The sequence below is a fragment of the Aptenodytes forsteri genome, unplaced genomic scaffold (genome assembly GCF_000699145.1).
Source record: "Aptenodytes forsteri isolate BGI_AS27 unplaced genomic scaffold, ASM69914v1 Scaffold53, whole genome shotgun sequence".
NCBI classification, from domain to species: domain Eukaryota; kingdom Metazoa; phylum Chordata; class Aves; order Sphenisciformes; family Spheniscidae; genus Aptenodytes; species Aptenodytes forsteri.
Window position 1 is genome coordinate 5,391,775 of NW_008795909.1, and position 24,561 is coordinate 5,416,335.

At 41.8% G+C, this 24,561-nt stretch overlaps 1 protein-coding gene across 1 annotated transcript in view; it reads left to right on the forward strand.

The window, feature by feature from the left end:
- MAGI1 (membrane associated guanylate kinase, WW and PDZ domain containing 1) overlaps positions 1–24,561 on the forward strand; it is a 322,237-nt gene that overhangs the window by 297,185 nt on the left and 491 nt on the right. The window contains exons 14-22 of the mRNA XM_009284383.2: positions 2,372–2,463; positions 3,551–3,743; positions 6,995–7,288; positions 10,701–10,868; positions 15,821–15,911; positions 16,033–16,096; positions 17,082–17,228; positions 18,418–18,556; positions 22,193–24,561. The exon at positions 22,193–24,561 is cut by the window's right edge and continues 491 nt beyond it. Coding sequence (XP_009282658.1) covers positions 2,372–2,463; positions 3,551–3,743; positions 6,995–7,288; positions 10,701–10,868; positions 15,821–15,911; positions 16,033–16,096; positions 17,082–17,228; positions 18,418–18,556; positions 22,193–22,893 — 1,889 coding nt within the window. The 3' untranslated portion in view covers positions 22,894–24,561. The remainder of the gene's footprint in view (positions 1–2,371; positions 2,464–3,550; positions 3,744–6,994; positions 7,289–10,700; positions 10,869–15,820; positions 15,912–16,032; positions 16,097–17,081; positions 17,229–18,417; positions 18,557–22,192) is intronic.

Sequence of the window (24,561 nt, forward strand, 5' to 3'; positions counted from 1 at the left end):
TACCCATTTGGGCTATGTACACGTTTTTTCAGAAAGAGTCAGACACGCCTGAGATCAGGTCAAGGTGCAAAGGTGCAATGAATGACTCCTGGAGGCCATCTTTCATTGGTTTTCAACAGAGTTTCAGCACCACCATGAAATTTTCCCTTTAAGTAAGGGAAGTGGCTCCTCTGAAGCGCTACCAAATAATGGAGAACCTAAAGTAATTCTCCAGTATGGAGAGCCTCAGGGGGTCCCACCTCAGCTGTATGGAAGCACAGAGGTGGATGGGGTTTTCTGGGCTGTGCCAGTGAATCACCGTACTGCAGAATTGGCGCAAAAAGCGGTAAAAGGAGTTTTGTTCAGTTTGTACTCGCGCTGTGTAAATGTGTGTTGTCCGTATGTTTGTTGTATCTGTGTTTCACCTCTCTGTAATCCTTCCAGCGGAAGGAGCGTTACGTGAATGAACTTGCTTCTTTGGGTATAGACTTGTCTTTTTTTGTTGCTTTGGTTTGACACCGCCGTTACACCTCGGCTTGCCGTTATCTCCAGCGGCCGTTAATTGGCTAGCTGGTACCCGAACCAGGAACATAAGGCATCGTTCTGTGAGACTGGAGAGTTGACAAATGGGAAGGTGTTGAGAGATGCCGAGGAAACGGGCCCACGCTGAAGCTCTCTGCAGAAGCCATTTTGCCTCTGACAGATCCAACACGCGTTATTAATTGGTTGGGGCCAGCCTTTGCCAAAAAAGCCTGCGAAGTGCTGGAGAGACGCTTCCGAATGTGTCTGCTCTTCACGCTCCCCCTCGCTGAAGGCAGTGACAAGCACCAATTAATTCGTTGATAAGTTCTGCTGTTGTGCCGCACGTCCGTATGGTGGTGAGCTGCCTTCAGCCAGCTCGCCTGAACAGATGAACCACGCGGGCTTCCAGCGTGTTCATCACCTGATTATTCTGTAATTGTATCTGGACAAAAATTAGCCTCTAGTTCAGTAAGGTAATGTGCACAGGTCTTCAGCTTAGTTTATAACTGCAAGTAATCAAAATGTGAAAATACAATATCTAAAACCAGTGGCTATAAACCAGTTTCAATGAAAATGTCAAAGCAGACATCTGTGCCTTAGCACTCACCTGTTCTTTTAATTTTTAGTATTCCCAGGTCTTAAATTCCTATTATATTTTAAACCTCTTGAGTCACTGAAGAGAGAGCATCAGAGCTAGCCAAAAGTCTCAACACTGAAAAGCACCAGATAACTAGACCCAAACCTTTGCGCAACAGGCACCGACAGTGTAAAATGCAATTAGGGCCCAGTCTGACACTCACCGATGTCAATGGAAAACAACTGGTTTATCTGCTCATAGGTACAGAAAACTAGATTAATGTGTAGCATCCCATATCTGAGTATGCACCTATTTGAATTACATTCCTGAACAATATACTTCGATTTCTTTACCAAAGATCTAGGCAGCTGACTTGTAAAGGAACAGCTTTTTTTATCATTAATTATAAATTTTGGGAGGGGATCATTACAAAATTAGTCAATGTTACAGATACTGACCAATAAATATTAAATGAACCTGAAGTTGTCTTCTGATATGATTTAATGTTAGCAATTAATTTTGCATTTTTAAAAAAGGGATGAAAGCAAGCATGAATAAGTTAATATAAAGCATTACTGTTCAACCGCACTTCAAGGTTAGTACTTCACTGTATGTAATATTCATTGTAAAAACCTTGCTGGTATTCCATACTAATGAGTAGGTAAGGTTGAGCTTTTTTATGTTTCCAGCTGGTTTTGTCTGTTCAGTGGTTTTACAGAGCCCGTACACGAGCGAGTGAGAGTCAGGACAGCTGCTTTGCTTTCAGTGGAGCCCTTCTGTTTTACACCGACTGGGGATCTGTCCCATAGTTATTTAAAGCAGTGTGAGTAGACAGATAGCAAACTATGCCTCAGAAAGTTAATTAAACGGTAGAAGTCGTAACAAGTGGCTCTTTTGTCTACCATGAAAGAGGAGGCAGCTGTATTGTTTCTGGCAGAGTGATTCTCTGTTGTACACATTTATTTATTGATGATTTGGAAGAGGCTCTTGCACTGGGTAATGACGCTAATATTGATGGAAGGAAATATTGTAGGGATAAACAAATGGCAAGTCACAATTAGACACCTAGAAAGTAGAAACCACCGTGTAATTTTTAGTAGTGATTTAAATAATAATCCTTTAGTATTTAAACCTATAAATGTTCTTAATTATGTCTAAAAATTCAAGACTGCCTCATTTAAAGAGTAAAATTGTGCAGCAGATCCCTCTACATGTACATCAGAGTAGTCCTGATTTGGGTGTAAAGGTGTGGGGTTTTGATTAAAAATTACATTTTTCCTTCTTTCCCTTCAGTTCCAGATTACCAAGAGCAGGATATCTTTCTATGGAGAAAGGAAACCGGTTTTGGATTTAGGATTCTAGGTGGAAATGAGCCTGGAGAACCTGTGAGTACATCTAGAAGTGGTATTGTTTTAACTCGCAACATCTTCCAGAATCATGGCAGTAGCATGTACAGATGTGCAGAACTGCACCGTGACATCTCTATTAAAATAACTAGTGGGCTATGTATTTACATCCCACAATTCCTCCCCACCCTCCCTCCAAAAAACAAACCAAAGCTCCCATAACTGAAATGGGTTTGGCTTCCCCTGCTGTTCCCTGTTTTTGTGATAGCCCAAATGAAAACACATAGGTCTGAAATTGCCTGGACACTGAGGAAAGGATGTCCTGGTCAGGTTTGCAAGTATTTTGATCTTAGAGTGTCAGGTTTTCTATTTGCTCAATTCCCTCCCTGAATTTGCTTAACTTCTTTACCATAAATCCAGTGCCTGTGGAAGGTGTCCGGCTAAAAATGCGTGGACTTTCATGTGCTGCTCAGGTCAAAGCTACATAGTGGTAGCATAAATTTCCACATATTTCCCTACCAAAATTATTTTGCTCATTTATGGAAAGAGTGGCCGTGAATTCCTCTCATGTTAGAGTAACTCCACAGAACTCACTGAAGATAAACCAAGACTGAGTTAGTGGACAGTCGAGTGGTACGGAGCTTGTAAACCCTAGAGGCAACTGAAAGGATAACTCAATCTCAGCCTCCCTGACAAGACCCTCAGTGCCTTTAACCATCTTCCTCACTGGTCACTGTCTGGTTGAACACATTTCCCAAGGCTATCTGTCATTAGAGTGAATGGACTGCATAAAGAAACAAGATGTCAATTTATTACAGTTTCACGATGTGGCTGTATTCACATGGAGCTGCTTTCACAGGAACAACGTTCCTGACCAGCAGACATTTGTCAACAATTTCCCTACTAAACTGAGTCTAAGTAGCAGTGCCCCTTGCTTCCAGCTGTCTGTTGAGCTAGTTCTCATTTATCACCTTTTTTTTTTCCTTTTCTTTCTTTCTTTCTTTCTTTCTTTCTCTCTCTCTCTCTCTCTCTCTCTTTCTTTCTTTCTTTCTTTCTTTCTTTCTTTCTTTCTTTCTTTCTTTCTCTCTCTCTCTCTCTCTCTCCCCTATTTGTGCTAATTCATCAGATTTACATCGGTCACATTGTACCGCTGGGTGCTGCTGATGCTGACGGCCGCCTGAGATCAGGTGATGAACTGATCTGCGTGGATGGAACGCCTGTTGTCGGGAAATCGCACCAGCTTGTCGTCCAGCTTATGCAACAGGCAGCCAAACAAGGTCATGTCAATCTGACCGTCAGGCGCAAAGTGGTTTACACAGGTAGGCTGCAGTGTCTCTCTGCAGGGGTAGATTTTCTTGCCAGACTCCATCTGTTCAGCAAACAGTTTAAAGAACAAAAGCTCCTCCTTGTAATACTGGAAAACTCAGGTGATGTGGTGTTATTCTTCCTCTTTTGGCTATTTTTAGTCTTTTTTGTTCTTCATCAAATACATTTCAAATATTTTGTTTCCAGTCAAGACTCTCTCAACCTCAGTTGGCTTCTCCAGTCTTCTTGAAGGTTTCTGATAAAATGGGGAACTGTTCAGTTGCAACATACCATTTTTAGGTGGACTCGCGCAGCAACAGACACTGTGCCTGACTGCCTGTGTCTTCTGTTTTCTTCCCCAAATAAGTGTGCTGCCTGATAGCCACCCTTAAGCTGGGAGTGAAGGAAAAGAGGCTGAAGAGTCCACAGGAGGGGAGGCAAGGGCAGAGAGTCAGTGAGGGCATTGGTGTGTGATGGCTAATGTCCCAGGCACAGGAGAAACTTCAACTGAGGTTGTACCATGTAGTCAACTAACTGCAGGATGCAAAACTGTAAGCGTCACTGGTTCTGGTAGTGCAGGGTGTGCACGTTTGCTGTAACAGAGAGGTTTCTGTGTGCTGCGTTATGCTAGGTGTTGTGCACACGCTGCACAAGTGTGTGGTCTAAATGGACAAAAAAGAAGCTGGCAGAAAGGCAAAGATGCAGAGGGAAGTGACACTGCCTGGTGGCACCCAGATTAGTGACACAAAAATGTTCTGATAGCAAAGAAAATGAAGACACGAGCATGAGCTTTCTAAATGACATGTGACCTTATGCGTAATATTGGAGAGTAACAGTGGGGTGCTGCCTTTTCTTGTGAGTCCCTTTAGGGAGCTTGAGTGTGGGATTCAGTTTAGCTCACTTGTTCAAAAGAAAAGACATTATATAGCTTTTCAAGTTTAGGCATCAGCAGAAAAATAGGCAGTAAAGTACTTTAATCTTAAAGAGCATCAAAATAACATTCAGGTTGAAAATTAGGCCCACAAGTAGAAGTTAAGACTACAGTACCTCTAAAATAGCTCTGTATTCTTATCCTGGGCTGAGCTCCTTCTGCACAATATTAAATAAATGTTCACTTGTAATTTCTTTCCTTCTTCCCGTTGCGGATTAAATGTTGGGTTATGTCTCCTCTAGTAGCCTCTCTCTCATTCCTTACAAAGAGCTGCCAATGTGAGAGAAGCTTTAGGAGATGAGCTTTGGGAGGAAGGGGAAGGGCAGCTGAATTTCGGTATTGTTTTTGTGTGTAGATTTTCTGTTCAGTTTTACAGCCTCCAGGCTGGAAATTATCATAAAAGATTCAAATTCATGAGAGATCTTGATAAAAACCCTTGATATTTCATTCAGGGGCTTGTTACTCCAGACCGAGCTATTTCTGAATCATTTCAAATGTGGACACTTACTGTAGGATAAATTATTCAGGAGCCCTTCTTTCACCTTATTTGCAGGCTTTTAAATTCCAGCATAACTTTGTAGAGAAGCCTCTTCCTGAATTTTGGTCCCTTGTTCCTCCTCTCATCTATATGCCAGTAGAAGAAGATCGTTCACCTAAATGGGTACTCCATGTCTTGAGATTCATATAGGGGAAAGTTTATACTCCTATATAGTTGGCCCTGACTTGAGCAGAGTGTGAACTAAGCAATTTTTTGAGATTTCTTCAATTCTACATATTTTTAATAGGTAGAATACTATATATTTAGTACGTACTTTGAGTATATAAATGCAGACAGGTACTCCTTCCCAAGAATATTTTAAAGTTCTTTTTCTTTGGATCATGGGTTTACAGGTTTAGATTTTGTTTGGCATCCATTTTCTTGTTGTTGCTTTTAAGATCTTCAACTTAATTTTGATTCACCAAATTGGAGAAGTGACCTGATTAGTGGAGGCAGCCATTAGAGACAAGTGCAATATGCAGCTCTCAGCCACGCAAATGGACTGTGGAGAACTGGCTGACTAACAAGAAGTGGAAGCTATTGTGGGCCACAGGCTTTACCCTGAGGTTGGCTCAGGTGAAGAAAAACACTGTGCTGGGATGTAGGCAGGGGGGAGCTCTCCTGATTTCCCAGCAGATGATGGCTTAGCTGCAATATGGTCCAGCACTTCAAGAAAGACGTGTTTGAGTTGGAGAGAGCCCAACTGGAAGGAGTCCAGAGGACCAGTGAGAATAAGGAGAGCTCCAGAAAACATGGTCTGCAAGGAAATATTGTACAAATTGGAATTGTTTAGCCTAAAGCAGAGAAGGGGGAGGAGGTGTTAAACTCCCCAAGACTATAAGAGGCTGTTGCAAAGAGGAAGGGAATAATATGTTCTCCATATGCCTGCTAGATAGAACTAGAAATAATAGCCTTATGTTGCAGCAGGGAAGATTTAAGTTAGATATTGCAACCAATAGATTGCCTGGGGAGATACTTAACAGCAGATTAGACAAACATCTGTCAGGACTGACAGTTAGTATAGTTGGCCCTGACTTGAGCAGAGTGTGAACTAAGCAATTTTTTGAGATTTCTTCAAGCCTTGTGGTAGCTGATTAGATTTTAAACTAATACCACTTCCAACTTCTGTTGCTGTTAAACACTTGTTTAATATTAATGTTAATGTTAATAATGTCTAATGGTTTCCCCCCAGCTGTTCCAGACTGTAGAGATGATAGTTGCTGGTTCTTCCATCCAGAAAAGCTTGGTTTGCAAGTTGTTCTGCTTTAGTATGGGTGGTTATTACTACTTAAGATCATGTTAATCAAGGGCAATCAGTGCTACCCAACTGATAGCATTGAGTTAAAAAGTACACAGGTGTTGAGTGATGGGTATTTGATATTACTCTCTCTCCTCGCGGCTTGTGCACATATGTATGGTTACACATATATAAATGAAGTGGGGTTGTGATATCTAAAGGAGGCACCTCTGAACTAATGTAATCCAGGTTTAAAATGCCACAGAGCATCCAAGCACGCAGCACTGCACTGGCTTAACCGTACTGCTGCTGTAGTTCGAAAGGCTTTGGCTGCATGACGATACACTGGAGAGGATGAGCATGTGTGGTCAGTGCTGTCACCAAACAGAGCTGTTGGTGGTGACATCTGAAAGGAGACAGAGCCCTTGGTCACTCTGGCCATGATTTGTAGATTAAAGCAGGTGATTTGCTTAATTTTTTTACCTTTTTCTCAGTGGATGGCACTTTTCAACCACTAAATGATGCAGCTTGCTCAGACAGTCTTTTTTTAACTCCTCAGTTCCGAAGGCAGAGAATGAAGTCCCGTCCCCAGCCTCTTCCCACCACAGCAGCAACCAGCCGGCCTCGCTGACAGAGGAGAAGCGAACGCCGCAGGGCAGCCAGAACTCCCTCAACACCGTCAGCTCGGGCAGCGGCAGCACCAGTGGCATCGGCAGTGGTGGTGGCGGGGGCAGCGGTGTCGTCAGTGCCGTGGTCCAGCCCTACGATGTGGAAATCCGCCGCGGTGAAAACGAGGGGTTCGGCTTCGTCATCGTCTCGTCGGTGAGCAGGCCAGAGGCTGGGACGACATTCGGTAAGTCTTGGGGTTTTTTCAACGCACCTCGAATGAGATGCAGATTTGAGCACTGCAGCGCAAGGAGGCGAGTGGGGATCTGTTTAATTAAAAGTCATGAGCATGCCCTAATTTATGTAATTAATAGCTTAATCGGAGGCCAAGACTTGGTAGATGTTTGCCTCCTGGGTTTTGTTCAGCACTGAGTTGAGAAAAGCAAAAGGAGAAATCCCAACCTGAAAAGCAAAAATGCCACCAATGGCAATGCCTGATGCTCCCTGAAGCTCCGGCCCTCCCTTCTAGCTGGACACTTTGCTGGGGTTTGCTCTCAGAAGAGCAGCTGGGGATCCCCCCAGTGATGCTGTTTGCTAATGCAGAAATGGAGCAGGTGGAATGAAATATGTCTCCTGATGGTGGAATTGAGCCAGCTGATTTAAAAGCAGTAATGCTTAAACTGATTAACTTCTCTTTGGCAATCAGGGTTATTCTGATCCTCATTATGGAGTGAGCATGCTGATAGCTGGAAAGTTTTAATTAATAGTGCTTGCTGGTGAGACATAAAATGGAGAATACTGTTAAAAAAACAGGATGATTTTTGACCCAGTCCACCTCTTCCCAAATCCATTTCTTCAGAGGATGTGGAAATGAAGTTCATGCGATGTCACACGTAATATCCTGCCCTAATAGAAGTGGTCATGGTTTCTTTCTGAAGACAGTCCTTTCTGCTAGGCAGACACCCATTTCCAGGTGTTGCTGCAAAAGAGGTGTAATTCTGTCTACAGAGCAAACGAGTCTCATGTTGCAAAGCACAAATAAGCTGGTATTGCAAGTGTGCACAGAACAGCCTGCTCTAGAGCAGTAATGTCACTGCAAGGGGGAAACCAGTCAGAGATGCTTTTTTCTTCCCTTTCCATCTCCTCCAAAAGGGCCAGAGGCAGCATCCACTTATACTTTGTAGGGAAAAACGAAGGTGTTCCCTCCCTGTTAGTCTGTGGCATGTGATAGGGATGGAGGGGGAAAGGAAGGACGGAACGAGTGCCCTGGCCATCATCACACTTCCTCTCAGAGCAGGGTTGTGGCTGGCAGACGAAATATATTGCAGTCTGCCTGTACAGCTTGTTCCTGGGGCACGCAGGTGCATGTGGCAAGAAGTGGCCTTTCCCTCTTTTTTTCCTAGGCTTTTTTCCTGCCGTTGCCTATCGGCAGTGCCATTTGCTAATAAATCAAGGGGGGATCATCTCACTGGCCTTTCCCTCTTTTTTTTCTAGTCTTTTTTCTCTGAAATTTCCTGCCGTTGCCTATCGGCAGTGCCATTGCTAATAAATCAAGGGGGTATCATCTCCTTTGCTGGTATTGATGTAGCACAAGCCATTTCTAACACTTCTGGGCAGTAATGGCAGCAGAGATTTCAAGGGGGAAATATCTAGTATAGACCCGGAGCATCGAGTTCTGCCCGTTCTCAGGTGCTAGGCTACCTCGCACTGTCCTTGCTGCTGGAAACTGCTCTTCCAGAATAGGTATTTTGGTGCCAGAACACAACGGTGTAATGTAATACAGATTAAACTGAACTCAGTCTAAACCAGAGAGAGTGCTTTTATCTTCTGAAAGTATTTGCAAACGTGTGTAAATAACTTTTACTGTATGAAGACTATGCTCTAACTCTTTTCTGCAGAGAAACCTTGACCTGAGGTTGTAAAGAGTTGTGTTTGCTTTAGCCCAAGATACTCACTAACTGGAAGTTTTCTGTGCAGGGGCTCCTCATGGAGATCTGTTGATCTGTGACTGTTTTTCCTTTAATTTTTTTCAAGTGTATTCAGCTTTTTCCTAATACTCTGCATGAGATGTGTTCCCTCTGCTGCGTGGTGCTTGCTTTGGACCTGCTTTGTAGTTTTTTTCTTTCATGGGTAGTATTTAGAGATGGGCCAAACTGGGTCTAAAACCCACTTTGGTCGCTTTGGTGTGGGCTCTGTCACCTGTGTTCAGTGGATTGGATAGAGTAGGAACTCGTACCCTCAAAACAGCTTTTAAACTGGATGGGGCTTTGTATTACCAGAAAGAGAAACTTTCTAACATCACAGTAAGAGAAGAAAAAAAAAAAAATACCGTTTGCAACTAATATTAACACTTTCTGCCGGTTTTCATCACAACTTTCCAACCTTGTTCTCTCACCTCACATTCCTTTTCTTAGCCTTTTCTTCTTTATGGTCTTTCTAGTGTTGTCATGTGCGCAGCAATGTATATCTCTAAAACTACTAATCAAATAAAGACTACAGCATGGATGGGAAAGTGCATCTTGAGGGTGAATGTATTGTGGATGCAAAGTATGAGATGACCACTCTGTACACCTCATGGTTTTAATCACGTGCTGTGTGCCCGAGGGCCTCTTGCCCGTATGAAGAAGCCGTACAAAAGCCCAGTGGATTTATCTGAGTGCAGTTGTGTATCCCCTGTGTCCCAATTCTGCATTCTATGGACGACCCTGTGTTTTTGGGACAAGCAATTGCATTGAACAGGAGGAAAATTTTGTCTCCAAAACACATTCATCCTAAAGTGCTCTTGCTCTGGGTGCCAGACTTCTCAATGGGTTTGTGTGTGGTTTTAGAGGTATTTAAATGAGGAGGTCCTTATTCCTTCCCTGCTCCCGTCCTGATGCCATCTAAGATCATAAAAGGGGAAGGGTTAACACAGGCTGAGGTGGATGCCTGCACCAAACAGGTTACCTTTGTCAGTCTTGGCCCATCTGTAGTGGTCCTGTACCTTCCCTGGTAGTACCTTTATTCACAATAGAAGAAAACCGTTTCATGTTGCTTCCCCACGCAGCGCTGATAGATTGGGTCTTTGTGGTAGAAAGGGAGTTGCACTCCCTCCTAGGCCTAGAACAATTTTATCTTTCTAAATCGAGAAAGAACAAAACATTGGCAGAAGCTTGAACAGCAGTTGACTAGAGAAAGACTAGAGAGGCTGACACTGATGTAATCCTGGAGGAGGAAGGTTGTGTTTTCTACAAACAGTTTCAATTTTTTTGTTCAAAGATAAAATCAGGATTCGGGTTATGATGGGGCTGCTAAGTGCAGTTGTAGTCTATAAAAATCTTACCATTTATTAACAGAAATCAAGGTGGGGGGAGTTTTGAGTGATTAACAAAACACCTTTTTGTAAAAAAAGTAAAGTATTGTGCACTCATACTAGTTGATTGCCAATGTTTTGAACACTGGCAGCAAAGCTATCCTATAATAACTTTTGCTTGATGCATTAATTAATTAACCCTTAACCTTCTCTTTCCCTTTTCAACCCTTTTTCTCCTTTTCCCCTTCACCATATTCCCACGTATGTAAACAATTAAAAAACCAAACCAAAACAAAACAAAACAAAAACAACCCCCAAACCAATACAAAAGCGGGAAATGCATGTGTGGCCATGCCTCACAAAATAGGTCGGATAATTGAAGGGAGTCCCGCAGACCGCTGTGGCAAGCTGAAAGTAGGCGATCGGATCTTGGCTGTGAATGGGTGCTCCATCACCAACAAGTCGCATTCAGACATCGTCAACCTCATTAAGGAAGCGGGAAACACCGTTACCCTGCGCATCATTCCAGGAGATGGTAAAGTATATGTTTCCTGCTGTCTTATCTGACCCTCTCGCTGGTTTTGTTCCGGGCTTTTTGCATCAGTCGGAGCTGCAAAGTCATGGAGGACTCAATTTCCACTCCCACTTTGGGAATTAGCAGTGAGGGAGGTTGTGAGTCTTCCATAGCTTTATTTTTTGTTTCTTTCTATAGAAATGGGAGTTCTTTTTTTAAACAGGGAGGTGCTGATTCTACATTAAAAAAATAATATTCCATTCTATCATGTTCTTCCACGTATCTCCGTAAAATGATCTTCTGTAAATTTGATGCATATCTCGGTACACTTTGATTTGATTCTTAGGTTAATAATGCAGCTTTAGAATATTTGGGAATCACTTGTTAATATGTGGGATTCCTGAAGCTTTGTATATACACAAGCAGGCTATAGAGTAAAGAGATCACAGAAAGAGATAAACACTTTGTCGTGTTTTGAGCTGATTGAAAAGAAGATTTGTTTTTATTCTGCGTAAGTTGCTTTGGGAGCGAGCTCAGTACATTTTGAAATGACTTTGTTAAATGGCGATGGCTCTGGAGCTGCTGTGTGCTTGCAGCTGATCGTTGTAAGAGTTACCCTAGACAGAATCTCGCTGTTCCAGATCAGAGGGAACGTGCAGGATCCCTAATAATACGCTGACACTTGGTACTGGTTTCAGGTCATTGAACTATTTAATAAAAATAAGGATCTGTGTTATATATCAGTTTCATTAAACTGATCCCTAGCTGTGATGCCAAATAGGAACAGAGCAGAAACGTATGTAAAGTATCTGTAGCAGAACTAAAATTTCTGTGGTTCTAAATTCTAAGTATTTTGTTTGTTCGTTGTCCTGCTCTGCCATGGACGGGTTCATAGTGAGAACTCGTTAGCCAGAAATCTTTCTACACTGCTTTCTTTTTAAGCTGAATCCACGAGTATAAGATTTGATGGCTCAGATACAGTGCTAATGAGCATTTCTTAGAGTTGTACAGGACATTATTTGCATTCAGTTAAATATAGAGAAAGTGTGATTAAGTTTGAAAGAAAGGTTGAGAAGGTATGGCTGAATTGAACCTGGTACCTGTAAAGCAGAATGAAGAAGTTACATGGTGTGATTTCCAGTGAGAAGCATTCGGTCGTTGCTAACTCTCGTACTTTCTAATCTGAAGCATGGATTTCGTTACCCCACAGAGCATGATTATGCTATGTTTAGTTACAGGATATAAATAGGCCAGGATGAGAAATGATCTGGTTATAAATTATTTCTGTTTAGGATGATTTGTTTTGCATAAAGGCTTTATTTTCCTACTGTTTAGTAGCTACCAGGTCAAATGGTATATGATCCTTTGCTGCTTCCAGGAAATTGAGTGTTCGTGAATAATAAAATGGCTGTGAATCAGGCTAACATCTGAGCTGGCCTGTGCATGCCAGTTTTGGAAGGTAAACTGGGAGAAGAATTGTTCATTACCTGTATTTTGGTATCTGATCAAAATCAAGGAAGGTGAATCTTTGAATAAATAAATAAATATTTTTTGAAAAGGCAAAAATACCTAAGAAATAAATAATTTTTGAATGGTTTAAGATTTTTTTTTTAAGATGAATATAGCCTCCTGACATGAATGCTCAGCCAGTCTTGTTCATGCAAATACGTGTACAAAATACCATGTTAAATTGCTTAGGTTAGAAGGGAAATCTGTACCTGTGACTGACATCAGGTATTCCTGGAGAAGGTGGAAAGCTGTAATTTAGGGAAGGAGTCAACTCTTCTCTCTCATAGCAATGCAGGCTTCGAGTCTTTTTATTTACTGTCCCTTTGAAATTCCAAGTCAGGTTGCCAACTCTGCATAGAATTACCTGGAATTTAATTTCCAAAAGCCAGTAAGACCAGACACTCTCAAAATTGCTGAGAGGTTTGCTCTAAAAAAAATGCGATTTAAGAAATTGGTCTCAATGTTGTTTTCTTTTTGCTGTCTTTGAGTACTTTGTTGATTTGTTGTTTTTGTTGCTTTTGGGGTGCTTTTTTGGTAAATATAAATGGTCTAACGGTGCACTTAAAAGGGGGAAAACAGAATAAATCAGAATCCACGCTTCTCAGATAAACATGAAACTAAGGCTCATCACAAGACTCACAATAAACTCACACTGCTAATCTCTTCTAACATTATTAAAACCACCAAGGGTTTTTGCTGTGTAATAAGTCTTGCACCATCTCATTGCCATAGACCACTGCAGGAGTGCATTTGCAATGAAATTACGATGCTTTAACGTACTACCAGCTGATGCAAGGACACAGAGAGCTGAAAAATTACAAGCTTAGATTAGGCATTTAATTGGTGTCTCAGTGTTCTAGGGCAGAACAGGGCAAGGAATCAATGAAATATTTAGGATTTAGAACGTATAATTGTAATTCTACTAGAGATAATTTTTCCTGTAATTGTGTTCTGTTCCCGTTTTGCATGGTGGCTGGCATGCGTCCTGAACCAGTGTCTAAAAAACTAGCAAAATTATGCACAACTCCTGACTCATGGGATAGGGTGGGCTAAAGATAGATACAGTACAGTGGCGTGAAGATTCATCTGTACCAAGATGTGTTGTTGCTCTACTTGGTATTCTTAGTGTGACCTACTAAAGGGTAGGAACCTTGCATTCTCTTTGAAGCCCATCGTCATCTGATCTCCAAGTATTTGTGGAGGTTTTCAGAGGCTTTTGTTCTGGATGAATACAGAACACTTAACCATGTTTTGGGGCCTTCTTATGTTGGAGACAAATTTTAGCATCAAGGCATCATTACAAAATACACAGAATTATTCCTTAAATTCCAACAGTGTAACCACACATAGGGACGTCTCCTTCTCACGCAAGCCAGCTGTCAGCGGCACATCCTCACAAGGGCATGTTTTGGTCGTGCCTATCCTGAGAGGTGCAGGCAGACCCAGGAGCTTCTCTTGCTTTCTGAGCCACCGGACACAAGCCAGCTCTGGTCTGGAAGATGTTATAGCTCCATATGCTGAGTGTTTGGGCATGTTAACTTGGGCACAGTGCTGCAGGCAAAAGAACTGTGCTCTCATTGCACCCATCTGTTTAAATGGTCTTCTCTTTCTCTTTCCCTTTTCCTGAGTTTCCTTTGACATGCACAGAAGGGAAAAACCTTCACCTCATCTGGATATCTCCACAATTAAAATAAATCCATGAAATAAAATAGGTTCCCAAGACCAAGTAAGCCCATGACCACCACCTCTCCTTAATTCAGGCAAAAAACCTCCCATTTCTGCAATTTTGTATTACAGCTGGACTCTGTTTAATAATGGCAGATTTCTCCATAGTCAATAAAATGAATTGCCGGATGCCTGGAGCTTAAGAGGCAAACAAGGGCAGGGTAGAAGACCTTGTAATTTTATGTTGGAGAGCCAGATGTTTCCACCCGGTTTTCATTGCTGTTGTCTGATGGTGGCTTTTTTTTAAGTGGGATTGGAACTAGAGAAATTCAGTCAAGAAACAAGGTGCATGACCTCAATTTTAGGCAGAATTTTAAATGAGTTCTGGGTTAAGTCTGGTCTTATTGAAGTCTATGATAAAGCTCCAAAATGACAAGGGGACCATTTTGCCATGCCATGCTGTGAGGGACACCTAGATAGTCCCTTTTCAGTTGTGCCTACAGCAACGCCCTTCCCAGTTTTGTGAAGCAGGAGAGAGGACCTCTCCTGGAAGCACCTCTTCTGTGCGTAGAGAAATACAGCATTTGCACAGGCTGATGTTGGGCTGAGAGCCCTTTACCATGGCATAAATTGAGTTTTGAAATTAATCCTCCTCTCTGTATTCTCTTGGTGAACCCTTTTGTAAATGGTACCCAGAGCTGTTGATGCATTTGGTACAGGTGGTTCCACGTCCCTGTGCGCAGCTTTGAGTGCGCAGGCAGCAGTGGGTTGTATTTCAAAGATGGATTTCAGGAAGTTTGGGTTTTAGGCACATTCAATATCACCTTGTGAGGTATTAGATAAAAGCCGCATCTCAATCCTACTGAAGATTGCAGCTTCTGATGGAGGAAGCACTGATAAGCTTATAATCCATGGAATAGTTATTGCTACTATAAAATTAATCCAGTCAACCTACCATATTTGGAGACTTTAATGATTGGAATTCATGTCAATAGACAACAGTCAAAACATTCTTCAGCCCTTCCTCCACAAGTCAGTCTTTGTTCTGAGTGTGTCTAACGGTCAGAGATGTTTCTAATCCAGATTTCCCAATTTTTTTATATTTTTTTTTCTTTTGCCAATTGAGTGGCCTCGGTTTTTTCTTGAGAAAAATGAGAGTGCTGATGTATTTGGTTACTGAAAAAACCTCCTCATTTGTGCATTTATTATATAAATATACTATATATTGTATAAATATATATAAATATTTGACTCCCTGCTCTACACTATTTGTGATGGGTAGCTGTGGCAGTTTCTGGTATGCACATTCTTTGCTAATTAACTTTTGCAGTGATGATTAAGCTAAATATGATGCCTTCACTAAAGCCTTGACTTTTTCAAGAACATAGGATACAGCAGCAGCAGTTATATGACAATGTTTCCTAGTTGGTTAGGGGTGCTTAGAAGTTTTTCTCTTACAAAGATGAAAAACAGATTACACAGTAATTTGGTACATCTGATGACAGATACCAGAAAAAAGCTGAGCCACGAGCGATAAATCACGTTACGTTTCGATGTGCAACTCAAAAGCCAATATTTCTCTGCAACAGAGGTGCTGTACAGTTTCATATACATAATTACTATGACTTAGCTTAGACTTTATCCTGTTAATTTTTGGATTTAAGAAATTTGAGCCAATCTCAAGTTCTTTAAAAACAACATAATGATGCTTTCCGGTGAAATGCCTTTGTAAAACTTTTGTTTTATCAGTGAATAGCCAATGGTTTTCCCTCATAATGAAAAAAAAATTTATTTTGCAGAATCCTCCAATGCTACTTTATTGACCAATGCAGAAAAAATTGCTACAATTACAACCACACATACTCCTCAGCAAATACCACAGGAGACCAGGTCAGATTGTTTTCCTTGAGGAGAGCATATTGACATGCTCTCTCTTTGGTTACTTCTTGATCATCTTCACATCCCATGAGCTGTGTTTTTCCTCTCTCCCTCTTTCTCTCACTCGTTACAGCAGGAACAACACCAAACCAAAGCAGGAATCCCAGTTTGATTTCAAACCACCCCAAGCAGCCCAGGTAAGGAGTACCTTTCTAATTGTTTTGTTTACCACAGACTGTTGCTTCCAATCTGCTTGAGGGCTGTGTTCAAATATTTCCCTTGAAGGTTCCTACTGGGAAGCTGTTCTCCCTCAGTCTGTTTGCTGAAGAAAGAGGAATTTGCTGATTAGTTTCTTAATATGTGTTGCTGTTGTTTCAGCTGAGAAACATTTCCAACACATTCTCATCAAGACTTTTTGGGAGAACAAAAAAAAGAAAAAAAAAAAGCTGACATTTTTACGACACTAATAATTTTTGTTTGTTTATTGAATTGTATATTTTGAGGGGCCTCTCCCGAAAGTACTGTTGTGTGCAAATGATAAATTCAGAGGACAAAAAAGAAGAAAACTTAATAAGGGGCAATAGCTGGAGTGTTCCAGCTTTTGCAGACGGCATCTTATTGGAGAGATTATCTATCTCACTGTTAACTTTCCTTGCCACTGGCCATCCCAGAAATAACCTCTTCCATTAGGGATTTCAAAACATCCCTACGCTAAGAGCATTTGTGAAAAACAATGCACGTACTTCTGAGCTTCTTGCAAAGGAATAGATGAGGTGGTAACAAAAAGGAAAAGCCAGCACTGTGGCATAGACTCGTCCCAGGTACCATTAGACATTTAACTAAAGCCTGGCACGGGAAGTGAGGTTGCCCTAGTCTGCCTTTGCGGTTGGTAGAACGCTGACCGCCCTCCAGAAATGCGCCTTTCTGCCCTGGGCACAGGAGGTGTTGTATACATGGGACATGGCCAAGCCCATTCATCCAAACAGCCCTTTGCAGACCACCGCTGGCACACGGATCTGAGGAAGCAGGAAATCCTGGTCTGTGTGTGAAAACTCAACTGATTTTCTTTTTTTAATTATGAGTAACAAAAATAATAACATTTGTTGGTTGAATAATTTAAAAATGAGAGTAGAGCGGCATTTAACTTTCTGTTCAATTGCGTATATGTTGTCTTCCCTCCAGCAGGACCAAGACTTTTACACTGTTGAGCTGGAAAGAGGAGCCAAAGGGTTTGGCTTTAGCCTGCGAGGTGGCCGGGAGTATAATATGGATCTGTACGTGTTGCGGCTAGCTGAGGATGGTCCAGCTGAGAGATGTGGGAAGATGAGGGTATGCACAAACAGATTTAAAAAACATGCTTCTTTGCAATAAGCTGACTTCCATGCCTCTCCCCTACAGGCACACCTTCTGCTGTGCCAGCTAAGAGGAAAATTAAATGTTAACTGAAAGGAGCAGAGGTTCCTATTTACTTCTGTCAATGGCTTCTGTCACTCTTTGTATAGAGTCTATAACGGTGTGTGTGCACTGGAAGATTTCACCACCTTGTTCCAACCTGGGTTTCCAAATTCTAATACATAATCTGACTTCTAAAGCGTAACAAAGATACATGTAACAATGAAAATGTAATAGCCGCAATCTTTGCCGGCTTCTTTAAAGCTGGAGCCATGAGTAGAGGATTGGGGTGTCCTCTCCTCTGCTGGGCGGTAGAGTGGTGAGGGAGCGTGTATACCGACCAGTGGATTGCAAAATTATAGTGTTAATTTTTCATTAGTATTAACTATTAACTTCACATATCATCTAGATTATAAAATTATAACAAGGACGTGTTATAAAATGCCTACCAAAAAATTAAATTGCCGAGTTTTATGTACTCCTTGCTCCTCTCTTAGAGAGTGCTTGATAATTTTACAGCATGTGTCTTTTTCTTCTCCAGATACATCGCACGAAGGGCATTTTCAAAATTCTTTTGCTAGGGCTGGATTTATAGGTCCAAAATTTTTGCTGATGAAAATTAATCAGTGCTGCCCTGTGGAAGCCAATGCTTTGACAAGCTCTTCCAAGCCCTGTTTTCCTATCCTGAGAAATGATTATATTTACAAAAGCAGGTTTACTGGTTCATAGTAGGTATCTATATCCAAGTGAGAAATGGACCTGAAAAAGCTATTTGAACATCCTAGTTACAGCAGACTGTGAAACAAACCACCACTTTGACCAAAGGCTTTACAAATAATCAAACTAAAATAAAATAACACCAGTTCTAACACAGCTCTAGGTATTGAGCAGTTCAGTAATGCAAGGTGGTTTTACAGAACAGCAATGAAATATTTTGATATCTCCCAGGCCCCTGCATACTCTTTTTTGTGGACTGTCACTGGAAGGAGTTGGGCGTATTTAGCTTCACCTGGTGCATAGTTCTTCTTCCACCTCTGCTGTGGCTGTTGTCTTGTGGTGTGCTGGTGGTGGCCCTTGTGGGGGCTTGTTTCCAATCTCAGACTCTTTTCTTTTATTACATTGACAGATCGGTGATGAAATCTTAGAGATCAACGGAGAAACTACCAAGAACATGAAGCATGCTCGGGCCATCGAACTGATTAAAAACGGTGGCCGCAGGGTCCGCCTGTTTCTGAAACGTGGAGATGGCTCTGTCCCAGAATATGGTGGGTCAAACTATGAAAACATTCCTTTCTTCCCTGGCATCACTCCATGAATGATTTGTCTCAAGATCTGAAGCGGGAATTCTTTTTTATTTTCCTTTCTCACCAGTGTCTTACCAACCTTTGCAACATATGGTTAATTGCCTCGCTTGTGCTGAATTTTCTACACATTTCATCCTTTGCTTGCTTCCATGGACTTGGGGCGCAGTGTAAGGCAAGATCATCATAGCAGTATTTTTGGTGATCAGAGAGGAAAACAAAACAAAACAAACTTATTGTCTTGTCCAGCCAAACAAGGAATGTCATTGAACTGTGCCAAACTGTTTCTCAGCGGCTGAATTGTTGTTTCAAATAGGTCTCTACTTCTAATCAATGCAAAAACTGGGATCCTGAGTTATTATTCTGAAGCAGTGCTTTTTTTTGTTAGGTTTTTCTCTTAGTTCCTGTCTGTTCCATAGACATGAATGCTGAGATGGCTTATGAGATTTTTTGCCTTCCCTTAATATTTATGTAAATATTTATAAAGTTATTTAAGAAAAAGAAGAAAAAAAAAAAGCTTTACTGCAAAAATATATTGATTTGGCCTCCTGAGCCCTTTTCTCCCCCCTTAAACTGTCTGCTGGTTTCAACTAGTTAATTTGTAAGGTCTGAAAAGGTGAGGAGGTTATGAAAAGGTGCTCTCGTGTCTGTCTTGGGGGAAACATTCAGTCCTCGTTTCTTACTAAGAATTGCATTAGATTTCCTTTTCTTCCCCCGGAGGTTGGATTGCTGGGTGGCTTAACTTAGCACACTATTTAATACTATAATTATGTCTTATTTATTTGAGATAATTGTCAAATATTGTGCCCTCGATGGAGGGCTACTCCCAACCAAAGGTCTTTGAGGTTTCTATAGAAACTGATGATTGAAGGGATGTCCTTTATACTTTCCTCCCCGTATTTGGGTTATTTCTGTGTCAGTAAGTTCTGTGTTTATCATTCACTCCGTGTCCTAAAACCAGAAACAAAACCCTTTGCACAATTTGTGAACTAGATTTTCTTTTCATTTACTGTACCACATTTGAGAGTTTCTGCTCACTCTGCTCATTATTTAACTTAAAATGACCAATTCAGAGTATAACCAACAAACAATTGAAGTGTTTAACAATATGGAGAGGAAGTTGTGTGTTTACACTTCTGTAATATAAATAGCACACCAGAAGGTTCAATGATGGCACTGAAATTCTGTAACGTTCTTTCTACTTTTGTCTTTTCCTATACTCCTTTGGATGTACAGTACTGTATCATATGCTAGACTGCATAAATACCCTGTAAATTAAGTGCTTCACTTCTCAAAGCGTATGTCTGTTGCACTGAGGATGGAAATCCACCACCAATTTTCTTTTGGCTAATGCTAAACCACTAAACGTTCATTCTCCAAGCAAGGATTTAATATACAGGGTTTGCACTACTGTAAAGAATATCCTTGTAACATTTGGGGCTCCTTCCTCTCTTCGTTCTGTTCGCTGCAGTCGCAAATGGTTCCTCTAATAATGTTAAGTTCCAATATTTTTCTGACTTGATTGGAACGTGCTTCTCTATGAGGCTGTATATTTTTGTAATGAGTTTTGTACTTATTTTTAATGTTGTGGTCTCTGGTGGACTTTATTTTTCGTTGTTGTTTGATTGTTAATGTTTTTTCTATGACATTCTGTGTCGCTGTTCCAGCTGTCTTTTAGAATGGATGCTCTCGTTGTCTGGGTTATTGAATCACCTCTTAGACGTCTCTTTATGTCACGATAATAACAACTGCTGTCTTTGCAGCCTTATATTTGGGTGAAGCCTAGACAATCTGACTGGAAAAATAAACTTTCTTTATTCTAAGATAAAATATGAAGATTTTTCTTTCTTTCATCTTTATTATAGGGAATCTAAATTTTCTACTTTTCTCTTTCTCTTTCTCTTACTTTTCTTGGTGCTGGGCTCTTCCTTCCTCAGCGATGATACCTCCTAATATCGCTGCATGTATGAGAAATGACAAGCTCGGGGAGTCTTGCTTCTACCTTATGGGCCATAATCAAACTACGGTTTGTAGCTAAAATCAATATTAGGTGTTTTTGTGCTGTGGCCTAATTCCCTCACATTGCTTTCCGCTTCGCTATATTTTATATGTACAGCAATTCATTCCGAGCACCCTGCGTCCCCTGAGTTGTAAGTACACCGCAGGACACGTTTAAACCTCGCTTGTACCTTGTGCGATAGCCAGGTTGCCGCAAGCCACGTGCTTACAGCTACGGAAAAGCGGTGTGGTCCCCAGCTGCTGCCTGAAAATGCTAATAAGCAAAAACGCACACACGTGAGTCACGACACGGGTTTCACCTGGAAATCACAAAAATCATGGCCCATGCACACACCGACCTTCCCAAGCTAAGGAATGGAAATGCCATCAAATGGGAGACGCTTTGTGTGGTGGCAGGAGGAATGAGCGTGAGAGTGTTTGGCTTGGGGGAGGGAAGACAAAAAGGAGAAAACCAGAAAAAAAGTCTGTCCCCACAAGCGTTTGTGAGGGTTTTCAGTCGTTGCCATCAGGACAGTCCACCTCGAGGTGGGTGTCTCGGTGCGAGCGGCAGGAAGCCTGCAGGAAGCGTAGCTAACGCCAGCCGAGCTGCCGTGCAGAAGTTACTTTAAAAAAGAAAACAATAAGCAAATAAAAGCAACGCTCGCATTAAGTCAGTGCAGCTACTTTAAAGTTTGCCATGTCTATAATGAATCATTCATAAACATCCGTCACAAATGACGTGAGTAATTGTAGCTTAGCTACAGCACAGGGCTGGTTTTTAGTTTTGGGGTTGTTTTTTTTCCCGCTTTGCAGCTTGTCTCGCAGAGGTAGCTCAGCTGTATTTTACCTGAAATACTACAGTAAAATAATGAACTGGAGATTAGGTTTTAATCAGAGCCATCCTACATATTACAATATCTTTCCATTGCTTTGATATGAAAAAATCATAACTTCTGTCATCGTTGTTCGAATCATTGTGGCAAAACCAAAATCTACCCTAGGAGTTTTCATAACATGGTAGAACTAAGGAGATTAAGTAATGTCTTAAATGAAATGGAAATTGCATTATTACAGTCTAATTCTCACACCTTCAAAATGTTATTTTATGAGGTGAAAACTTAATAATCAATTCTATTTTCTGTACATTTTCTGCTATTTGAAACAAGGCCTCCCACACCTGGAAGGCAGTTCTTTCAAAGGACTCAAAAGAAAAATATTGTTTCCTAAAGGCCCTCTTTATTGGAAACTTAAAAAAACAGCCAACAACCCGAACTACAATATTTTTTTTTCCACTGGAAAGAAAGTAGTGTAACCGAAACATTATGAATTGGGCTTGGGGAAAATGTAAAATGCCCCATGACAAGAAGAGCATAAAGATGATATCGGCTTGGACCAAAACACGGCTAACGAACAGAGCAGCACCAGTACTAACCTGTAACTCTCGTTGTTCGCAGTTAAATTAACAAAAGCTTTGGTTAGCCTTCGCTGACTGCTTTAACAGTTGTTTGTTTTTGTCACTAATGAAGTCTGAAGAGTGATAAGTGGTGTCACGGCGCCGCGGAAGGCATCGGTACCAAACGCTTTGCTGTTATTTTCTTTCAGACCCCAGCAGTGACAGGAACAGTCCCGCCACAGGTTCACAAAATGTATCGGAAATGAAACCCGTGCCATCCGACCGACGGCAGCACCCATCATCGGAGTCCAGTTATCCACCAGACCTTCACAAATCATCACAACATGGGGACAAGCGGACTTACGTTAGAGACCTAAAAGGCAGCAGAGAGTTTAGCAGACATCCCAACGAACACCACACTTGGAATGGGACTTCTAAAACCAACGACCACGTGCCAGGCAGGAGGATGGAGAGGTCGCCGGAGAGGAGGCACGAGCGGCAGCCGGAGAGGGCGGTGGTGAATGGGCAGAAGAGGAGGTCTCCCGAAAAGCGGAGGGAAGGGACGAGGAGCGCTGACAACACTCTGGAGAGGCGGGAGCGACACGAGAGGAGGAGAGACCTCTCCCCTGAGAAGCGCAGAGAGCGGTCACCCAGTCGCCGCCGGCGGTCGCTGGAGAGACTCACGGAGCCGAGGAGGTCACCCGATCGGAGAAGAGAGAGCTCCCTTGACCGGCGGGCCAAGTCGTCCGACCGGCGGAGGGAGAGGTCGCCCGACAGACGGCTCAGGGAGGAGCGAGTCGGCCACCGGGAGAGGGAAGACCCTGGCTGGAAGCACGAGCCGAGCCGCAGGCACCCGCCCGAGCAGCGCAGGCGGCCGTACAAGGAGTGCAGCACCGACCTCAGCATCTGAGGGGCTCCTCCGGGGTCCCCGTCGCCTTCCCCACGCCACGGGAGCGGAGGAGAGAGTGCGGGAGCTGAAACCATCTGGCTTTCGCAGGCGAGGAGACATCCGGCACCTGCTGATCCTACAAACCTTTTATGCAGATGAAATCTTATAACAAAAAAAAAAAAAAACAAGTGTTGTGCCTGATGTATAATATTAAAGAAAGTATTTTTCAGTGTATTCTTTTTTTTTTAATTACTTGCCAAATGTTGGTCCTAAAGGATTATAAAATTTTGTTTCTACATTCTTTGTAGATTTCTTAAGAATAATTCCTTTATTGGGCTACTTTCCCCCCTCCCCAATATAGTAAACGGGGGTAGCCAGTAATATAATATAGGCAAAGGATTTTATGACCAAGTTTGAATAATTTGATCCAGACTGTTCTCTAGTGACTCACTGCTACGCTGTATGTAGAAAATTTTTTAAGGGTTGGGGGTGGGGAAGGAAGAAAATTGTTCATCTCAGTAGGAATGGAGCGCTCCTGCTGAAGGAATTAAATAAGAAAGAGACAAATGTTCCTAAAATTGCAAGAACTGTTTGAAGAGACTACTGTTTCAATGAAGGATATTTATAATAATAATAAATAATAAAAAAAATACCAACCCACACAGCACAAGATGATTTACGATAAGGAATTTCTAGTTTGTTCCATGAACAGTTTATACTTTCAGGCCCCCTCTACAGGATGCGCAAAGGCAGAAAGACTGGTAACCGCCATGCCTGTGTCACACACTAACGTAGACTGTTGATCTCTCATTAGCCTCAGCAACATCTAACGATATTTCATTAAGGCAGCCGCCGCAGCCCTACTCATCTTCTAGATGTATATGGACAGCAACCCGAGCATGCATGGTATTGTTTGTCTGCTTTGAAGCAAGGGGAGGGATCGGGATCCCGGGACAAGGCACAATGCGGTGGGAGCAAAGTCCTCCCTCTCGGAGTAGGTGTGTTCCTTCTGCTCAGGCAAAACCAGTGGGCTTTTCTTATTTTGCCAAATTCCAAAAGCTCTCTCTTCTTCTCGCTCTCTATTTAAGTTTTCTATTTTACTGGTTCATCCTTACTGAGACAAAAGGAGTGCACTTGCTGGGGGAGAAAAAAAAAGGAAAAAAAGAAAAAAAAAAGTATCAAAGGAAAAACACAGGCAAAAAGAGGCAATCAGTGGGACAGCCTGGTTGTAGAAGCCTATCCATACTGGTTATATGCTGTAAATTTGAATCTAAGAACAGCAGCAAAAGGGAAACCTGCAAGTTTCTAAGTTGTATTTTTAAATTTGCAAGTTGTGTGGTAAGTCTGCTGTAGTATTGGTATAAGATTTTAATGGATTACTGCCTAGCTGAGCCAAAATGTTTGCCGTTACTGTTGGACCACTGAAGTAAACTGCTGCTTTTTACAGTGCATTGGTGTGTACATGTATACTGTTTCACATTTTCCATATGAACACAAAAACATTGCAAGTCTATCACTGTTGTTGCCATGGTACTGTAAAAACAAAACCAAGAAAGAAGATGGCCTATCATTGTGTGTACAGTTTAAATTGTAATTAATAGAGCCTGTTGGAAAAAAAAACAAAACTGTTGCCTTTTTCTTGTATAAAAGAGGATTTATGACAAAATTTAGCTGTGAGGAATGTGATTA